Here is a 9266-nt window from a genome sequence, read left to right as displayed (position 1 = left end):
CCTTCTAGAGTGTGGAATATCTGCTTTGCATCTGAAGGCTTTCCTTTTTACATTTCAATGTCTCCCTCTCTTCGCCCCCGCAGGCCTTCGGCCTTTGCTGAAATCTCCCTGGGTCACCCCTTCTTACCCTAGAAATATTCTCTCTGGAGGCTGGGCTGGAAAATGAGTCTGAAAGGCCTTGAGTCTGAAAGGAAAATGAGACCTGAACGGGTTAGGACTGGAGAGGTGCCCTGGCCATCAGCTGAGCGAGAACCCCTGATTTTTCAGGAGACTGAGCAAGCCGTGGAGGGAAACCTCCTTGTCCCAGAACCTCCGAGCGGCTGCCCTAGCCTGGTTCCCAGTTCCTTTCCACTCCAAGTTGCGGCGAGACGCCTCTTTTCCCTCCTTCAGGGATGGGGAGGGCTTTTCTGGTCTATGTGGAAGGGCATGTGCGTGGCTCTGGGATGTGTGCCTGTTCCCGGGCTCATCCTTTGCCTCCTGGAGAGTCTGTCAAGAAACAACTTAAAAGGCCAGGCAGGAGCTCCTGACCCCCTAGGAGGAGACCATGAGCCTGAAAGGGAAGAGGAGTGAAAAAAGAAGTCGACACTTAAAAGTAGCTTCTCCAAAGACTACACGGATCTTTTTTTGGTTAAACCTTTTTAAAGTGTTTAAAAGCTTTAATATTGATGGCCCGTCAACTCTGTCCTGATTCTTTGGCTTTCAGTTAAAAGGTTTTTGTTGTTGTAGCTTATGCAGTTGCTCTGTTGCTATGGAAACGTGACATCAAAATGACGTTTCCCTGTTTAAAAGCTTTTAACTAAATTCCTGCCTGTCAGATGTAGGCCCCATTTTGTGCACTCAAGCTTCAAGCTGTTGCAAAAAGGTTTCACATGGGCTGTTGTCATTCAAATGCTTTGCCCACTTGGCTACGTCGTGCACGACCCAAACCTGGGCTAAAAATCCTGCCTCTATTAAGTGTGCTCTTTTAAAAACCCTTTTAGGTCAATCAGCCATGGCCGCAGCAGAAATCCCTAGTTATGTTGTTTCTCCTCAGACTGAGAAACACAGGAGGGCCAGAAACTGGACGGACGCAGAGATGAGAGGCTTAATGCTGGTCTGGGAAGAATTTTTTGATGAATTGAAACAAACTAAGCGGAATGCCAAAGTTTATGAGAAAATGGCTAATAAACTCTTTGAGATGACTGGGGAGCACCGTCACGGAGAAGAGATTAAGATCAAAATCACCAACATGACATTCCAGTACAGGTAAGCCGCAGCCCTTTGTTCTGCCTTTGGGACGCCTCCCTGGCCCGAGCAGGGGACCAGGGGCTGGCCCAGGGGAGGGCCGGATCCCCAGCCCGCCGGCCACATGCACAGAGCCCACGGGCAGGTGTGCTCCTCTCCCTCGGCCTCATCACCTCGGGAAGCAACTCCAGAACAAGTTGTGGGGCTCTGAGTTCGAGGCTTCTCTCCCTGCCTGTGGGACTGGAAGCCTTGGTCTGCCAGATCTTCTGAGTTTTTTTAAAAAAAGGGCCTGGTTTTCCTGGGGTAAGGATGAGAGGGCTGGGGGTGGGGGGAGGAGGGGGAGGCGGAGATGAGGAAAACTTCCAGTTCTCCATCCCAGCCCTTGATTGGATCTGGGCCGGCTGAGGGGCTCTGATTTGCAGGGCTGGGGAAAATTGGATGCCTCCTTCCTGAGTGACAGGCTGGATCCTGATTAAAAGCAGCCCTGGCCAAAGGACTGGGCTCTCTGCAGAGGTAGGGGACAGAGAAAGAATCACGGCATTGTGCATTGTGGCTGCTGCTCCCAAAAGAATGGGGGAAGGGTGGAAACCTTTGGGGAAGGGAGGCTGGACAAGGGAGCTGATGCTGCTTCCACCAGAAAGGAAAGTTGATTTGAGAGGATTTCAGGGATGCAAAGTCTAGAGATGAAATGTTTGCAACTTAGGAGGAAACCTACAATTTGTGCATTAAAATCCTCCCCTGCTCCTGGCTATTTTATTCTCTGAGAGGGAAGAACTGTTCAGGGATTTATTAATTTATTAATAGTGACAGTAATAAAAACCATTATCATCGAGAAATACTGATGGTTAGCTTTCTATTTTCAGCCTGTCGGCTCCCACTCCTGACTAAGGGGAAAGGAAAGAGAGAAGGGAAGAGGAAAACAGGATTTTTAGTTCCCGCTGTTTCTTTTCCCCCACTCTAGTGTGTCACCACTTATTACAGGTTTCTCTCCCTCTGACCCAGGGAGGGGAAGGCTCATCAGACTGGGAGGGAGCTTTGGACTCTCTCACTTAACTCTCTTACTTTGCAGAGGAGTAAAGTGAAGATCAGAAGGATGTCCGTATCACAAGGGTGTGAAGTAGCAGAGCCCTCACGGGAACCAAATTGAGTGGCTGGAACACTTTGGAGGGCAGTCCTAGAGGCAGAAGAGGAATGATCTGGGATTGTCCCCTTCTTGTGCTGGAAATAGGATGGGGACAAAGCATGAGTCAAGGGTGATGATCCCCGGATCTCACTTTCCCACCCCATGGCCAGGACTCACCCCCAAGACTAGGACCACAACTCTGGCTTCCCTTCAGTAAGATCTACTCAGTGAATGCTAAAGGTTTTATGAATTGAATTAAAAATATAATCTTGGGGCTAATCAGAATTTTTTTTCATGTCACGGCATTTGTAGAACCTTGGAAAGGGCCCTGAATTAGGCAAGAGATGGAAGGTCTGGCCTGGCTCCTCTACTTGTTAGCTATGTGAGCCATGGCTGGTGGGCCTTGGAAGCTATCACCATCATATTCAGTACGAGCAGGAGCATCCTTTTGCTCTCTCTGGTCTGTTTAGCCTCAGGAAGGGAATCATGAGAGGTCAAGAAATGGATGTAACATGATAGATGCTTTTAAGGATCTGAAGGAGCAGATGTGGGGAGAAGGCTTACATTGTCTTACTCCTCCTCAGAGGGAAAAGGGGAGTAATGGGCAAAACCCCAGAATTAAGGTGGGTTTAAGTAAATACTTCACCAGTTACCCAGAAATAGAACAGGTCACCCCTGGAGGGGGTCTTCACTAGAGATCTTCAAACCAATAGATCAGCTATGTTCATCTCCAAGGTCATTTACAACTCTGTTTAAGTCATTTTTGTGCATTTTGATTTTCACATTTGAAAGTTGTTTCTCTCTTCCTCCCCTTATTCTCACATTTAAAACAATCATTTTAGAAAAGAGAACTTAATTTGATGTTTTTTCCAAGCACGCTAAGTTAGGAGAACCTTCTCTCCCTCTCCTCCAGCCTCCCCCAAACCATCTTTGTCCAGTTCAGCTCAATCCAATTGAGGAGAAACTTAAGAACTTTCTAAGATCCCTTCATCTCTACAATTCCATGGTTCTGCTTCTTGGCCAGCTAGGGATAAAAGAAGGGAAGATACTTCTTGCCCTCAAGAAGCTTCTCCTTTCATAGGGTCGCTCTATCAGGTTGACTAAATAAAGGTTCATAGCTTCCTCATGGGATTTAGATCTGAATGGGGCAGTGGGGGGACAGCTGGAAAGAGGAAGATCCGACTCCCACCGCAAACACCCGCTATGTGAGTGAACTTTAATTTTGCTGAGTCTCAGTTTTCTCCGAGGAAAATAAGGAGGTTGAATGCAGTGACCATTCCACCTCTAAATCTGTCGTTTATTATGATCTTAGAGATGGAATAGTCCACTCAATTTCCACACAAGAACACTGAAATCAGAGATTGGGTGACTTGTTCAGAGACTCTTGGCAGGGAAATGCCCTTACTGTCTTTTTAAAGCCAAATAAATAGCACAGACCGTGATTGCTGAGGGAGGCACTCCCCCGGGGTGGAGACAGATGCCTTGGACCTTGGCAGATGGACAAGTAGTTGAGCAGAAGAAGAAGGGAGAAGGAATAAGAAGGGGGCTGCTCTCGAGAGGCAGCTTCCCCAATGCAGACTGAGATGCTTAAATTAAACGTTCTCAGCCAGAAATGCTTCAGTGCCCTGCCCTGCTGACTTGTGTGGGTCCTGGCTTTGCCCGCCATGGCGATGCCGAGGAAGGGCCTGTGCCCATTAGCTCGCCTGCATCTCAAGACTGCTACAGGACTGGAAGTCTTCGTGTTGTATAGGCCAACAAATAGCTTTTGAGATGGGACCCAGCCTTTCTTTGTCATGAAAAGTAATGATGATGATGACTCACATTTTTGTACCAATTTAAGGTCTCCCAAGTGCTTCCATTATTAACCTGTGAGATAGACAATCCAGCTATTATCTTTCCTTTTACAGATGAGGAAACTGAGATCAGAGCAGTTAAGTGAGTGGCTCCTGGGTGACGGAGCTGGTTTCCTGACCTCAGAATGTGCAATATTTGTCAGTTCCCAAACAAGCAGAAGCATTATAGAGTGTCAGAACTAGCCAGGACTTTGGAGGGCATCTGATATAATAAGTGCTCTATGTTACAGGGGAAAAAAATCAAAGTCCTGTATTGTTGCTGTTGGATTTTGGTCTAGCCTTGGACTTTATACCATTCCTGTTTTGGTCATTGTGATGTGTCCTTGATGCTGAAAAAGAGTCATCATCCTAAAAAAAGGAGGAGAGGAAGGAATGAGAATCATAGAATTATAGAATATCAGGTTTAATAGAGATCTCAGCTAGCATCCTTTGTGGTTTGCCTCTTGTGAGGGGGAACTTGTCATACCATGAGTCTCCTCTTTGATAACTCTTACTGTTAAGAAGTTTATCTTTCCATAGACCTCAAATCTGCTGCATTGTTACTTCTGTTGGTTAGAATTTTTTGCTTTGGACCCCTTTGGCAGTCTTCTTCTCAGAATAATGCTTTTAAGTGGATAAAATAAAATAGAAAAATTACAAAGCAATCACTTATTCTGAAATTAGGGTATACAAATCTTTTTTTAAAATTTCACAAATCCCAAGTTAAGAACCTGGGTCTGGAGCAGCAAGATTGTAGTGGAGAGAGTACCAGCCCTGGAGATAGGAGGACCTGAGTTCAAATGTGACCTTACACACTTACCAGCTGTGTGACTCTGGGTGAGTCGCAACCCCAATTGCCTCAAAAACAAAAACCAAACAATAGTAACAGCAAACCCCCAAACCTGTATCCTATCCCTTACTCTTTACCTTCCGGCCAAGTAGAACATGATTCTTCAGATATTTGAAGGCAGCTCTAAATATCCCCTCTATTTACCAAGTCTTTTCTTCTCCTGGTGGAATAGCCTCTGTTCCCTCAAGTGATCCTTATTAAGCTTGATTTTCCAGATTTTTCATTAGTTAATCATTATCCTTTTCTAATCATTTCCTATTAATCATTATAATTATCATTCCTAATATGTAGCTCTTAGGACTGAACAGAATATTCCAGATAGGATTAGCCCAGAGTAGTGGTCAGATTGTTTTGACCACTCTTACAGAGGGACTTTTAATAAGTCAGTCCTCAATATTCTACTTCTCTTAACAAAGCCTGATATTGTTAATTTTTTTGACTGCCTGCCATATTATAGTGTTGATTCATACGTCCCACTAATACACTAAAATCATTTTTGGAGAAACTGCAGTCTAGTCACTTCTTCCCCATCTTGTATATGTGAATTCAATTTTTCAACCCATATGTAAGACTTAACATTTATTTCCACTTTTTCTTATTCGATTCAACTCAGTGATGTATTCCTTAAGTTTTTTTAACTAATGACTAATGTGCTACTAATCTAATGGGTTAGGTGCAACTTAGTTTTTTGACTTCTGCAAATTTGATAAGCAGTCTATCTTTGTTTTTATTAAAGTCACTAATAAAAATGGCACAAAACAAGGACAGATCATTGGAACACTCCATTATATAGACCTTTGGAGTTGATATCTAATCATTAACAACTACTGGGTCTGGCCATTCAACCAGTTTCACATCCTTTTAATTATAAGTGTTTTCTATCTCATTCCATCTGGTTAACAAGAGTAGCAAGAAAGATTCTGTCAAATAATTTAATAAAATCTAGGTGAATTGGTTAGTCCACTCAACTTTGAGACTCCACTCTGGGGCTAGCTGCCCTGATTGATGAGGGATCAAGTGAAAATTCATCTCAACTCACTATTTCTAGCCAGCCTCAGATTATGCTTCAGGCTCTCCTCAGCTGCCCAGCGAGACACCAGAGGCTACCAAGTATGGGCATCTTGCCATCTGCCTTGCCATTGTGACCATGGTCTGACCTGCTCAGAGTGCAGATCACCTCCCTTGATCTAGACATTAGACTTTTGCTAATGCAGAAATTACAGATCCCTCCCTGATTCCTGAGAAATACATAGAGTAAGTAGGGGATCCCCTATTATCAAATGTGTGGAGCTGACCCTCTAGCTAACTATAAAAAAGGGAGGTCAGTGGTTGGATTTAGGAGTAAGGATAGATGCTGTTCCCTTTAACTGATGAGCTTTCTCAGAGATAGAAGCAACATAACCAAGAAATACAAGGCTTAAGATCTGAAATTATTATTTATTTTGATTAATAATTTTTATTTATTATTAATTATTGTTGATACTATTAATGACACAAGTCTCCTGCTTCATGAAAAGAACACTGATTCTGAAACCAAGGAATGAAGATCTGAGTTCAGATTTTCCCTCTGATTCCCCCCCCCCCCCCCCCCCCCCCCCCCCCCCCCCCCCCCCCCCCCGTGACCTTGGGACTCGATTTCTTCATCTGTAAAATGAGGGTTTTGGACTAGTCATATGAGAAGTAGAAACATGATTTGAACTAGATTTTATTATTCTAAATTTAGTTCTCTTTTTACTATGCTGGTCTCTTTTATCTTTCTGACCTTATGGACTTTATCTGCATACCTACGGTGTTTAACTCAGACAACTGAGTGGCTATAGTTCATTTACACAGAAAAATTATAGGTCACCTTTCAAATCTGACTGTCACGCATGTGCCGGAGGATCTAACTTTCCTGGGCCATCAGATCCAGATAATAATACCCCATGTCATCTTAAAATGCTAGGAGAATTACCAGGCTTACTGAGGAGCCAGTTTTCAAACTTAAATAGCTCAGTGATTTTATTTTATCTTTTTTAGAACATCAAAAGGAATCCGTCAAATAACCATGGGCTCTAGGGGAATATGCAAATTTTTCTCTCCCTTCCCCCAACAGAACCAGAAAAAGGTCCCTCAAACAGGATGCAGCTGTTCCATTTTTGAAGGAATTAAAGTCAATTAATGTTAATGAATGTTAAATCTGAACCACCATCTCATGATTTGAGTGGAAAAAAGGCTAAAGTCTGACTTATTTTTTCAGCTGTTCATGGCTGCATACAATTGCAATTAAGCCCTGATGCCTGGTGCCACTTTTCACCAAATTTTTATGAAATTAAAGCAACTGCAATCTTTGACCTTCACTTTTTCAAGGAATAGTGGCTAAGTGCAAAAGACAGCTGCTGAAAGCGAAATTTGAATATTTTACCAGCTTTCCCTTTCAGATTCAATAATTCATTGGAGACATACAACTTAAGTACTGTCCTTGCTTTCTCCCTCTCTCTTTCTCTAGCCTGTGATTGGTGTCTGAGTGAGGTTATTCATTATTTATTCTGAAAGCTTTTTTCAAAATCCTCAAGGGAGAAATTCTGTTTCCATTCCTGAAGGAAAGTGGAAATATCAAACAAATATGGCACTAACTAAACATGGGGAATATCAGAAGAGGAGAATCAGACATTGTTAGACTGGTGGGCTCCACGCTGACAATTGTGGTTGTTTTGTTTTGTTTTGTTTTCAAAGGGAATGCACGTTTCTAAAGAATACATAACATTTAAGGTTACTTAGGCAATTGTGAATGGGGACAGAACATACTCCCTGCTAGAATTACAAAGATGCTGTATCAACAAGACGTTGTCCCTCTGAGCCACAGGCCTCGTGTTCATCATGTGTCCTGACTAAAGAAATCATAGTTTAATAATAATAATAGTACTTATGCATTTTAAGGTTTGTGAAGCATTTTGCAAATGGTATCTCACTGGGGATTTTACAATCCTGGGTTACAAATCTGGAGTTACCTGGATCCAAATTCAGCCTCAATTACTCACTAAATGTGTGATCTTGGCCAAGCCATTTAACCTCTGTCTGCCTCAGTTTCCCCATTTATTTAATGTAATTAAATTGAGTCTCTTCGTCTATTTAATAAAATAATAGCACTTGTTTCATTGAGTTGTGAGGATTAAATTGGGTAGTATCTTTTAAAGTAAGTACAATATCTAGCACATATTAGGCATTCCTTCCCCTTCTTCCCTTCCCTTCCTTCTTCCCTTCCTTCCTTCTATTGTGCCAAAGTTTCCTTTTTAATGTCATGATCCAGTTTCTCCAATTATCCTATTTAGTTATTCTGCCTCAGGTTATAACCTTTCCCTCTTAATGTTTGATGAGATAAAGGTTTTATATCTTTAGGTTATAGACGTTCCTTCTTAATGTTTGACAAGATAAAGGTTTATCCATTTTAGATGTCATTAGAATATCAGTAACCTCCCTCCATTAGGTTATCCCCACCTAGGTACCTCCATTATGTCATTGTTCTTGTTATCCTATAAAAAAGCTTGCTGTCCCGATACTCAGGGCTAGATTCTTTGAGATGATAGTCTTGTCTAGCCCTGGGATCAAACATGGATCCATTGGTCCCAGTATTTCTCTCCATTTAATAACTATTGAATTGGTCTCTAAACTCTGTCTTGCTCAGTTTCTCTGGCATTACACTTCTTCTGTCCCTTTCTTCCCTTCTTTTCCTTCCTTCCCTTTTTTCTCTTCCCTTCCTTCCCTTCCTTCCTTTTCTTCCTTCCCTTCCTTCCTTCCCTTCCTCTTTCCTTTCTTCCCTTCCTCCCTTCCTTCCTTCCCCTAGCTGCCATCCATGTAGAATTGTTTAGGACTTTGGGTAGCATCTAGTTCAACTTTCTCTTGTTCAGATGGAAAAACCAAAGCCCAGAGAGGAAGTGACATCCAAAATATAAAGCCAGTAAGACTCAGAGTTATGACACTGAGCTAGTTGCTCTCACTGTAAATCTGCTGTTTTTTTCTGCAAGGATCATAGGAATTAGAGCTTGTGCCCTGGTTGGCATCTGTTCCAAATTCTTACCTCACAGATGAGTAAAGTAAGGCTCAGAAAGGTGAAACCAGTGCCTGTGGTCATTTGTGAAAGCCCAGGGATTGAGCCTGGGGCCTGGCAGCCAAATCCTGTTCTTCTCCCAGGATAACTCACTGAATTCATCCCTTCAGTCATGCGGGAGACATTTTCTGAGCCTTGGCTGTGCCCGGC

General features: G+C 42.9%; 1 protein-coding gene across 1 annotated transcript in view; it reads left to right on the top strand.

The window, feature by feature from the left end:
- Positions 1-808: 808 nt before the first annotated feature.
- Positions 809-9266, top strand: part of MSANTD1 (Myb/SANT DNA binding domain containing 1) — a 33463-nt gene continuing 25005 nt past the window's right edge. Inside the window, exon 1 of the mRNA XM_023506133.2 lies at positions 809-1245. Within this exon, the coding sequence (XP_023361901.1) occupies positions 992-1245 (254 nt within the window). The 5' untranslated portion in view covers positions 809-991. The remainder of the gene's footprint in view (positions 1246-9266) is intronic.

This window comes from Sarcophilus harrisii, chromosome 6, assembly GCF_902635505.1.
Source record: "Sarcophilus harrisii chromosome 6, mSarHar1.11, whole genome shotgun sequence".
NCBI lineage: Eukaryota > Metazoa > Chordata > Mammalia > Dasyuromorphia > Dasyuridae > Sarcophilus > Sarcophilus harrisii.
Note: the sequence above shows the minus strand (reverse complement) of the source record. Positions and strands in the feature narration are given on the sequence as shown.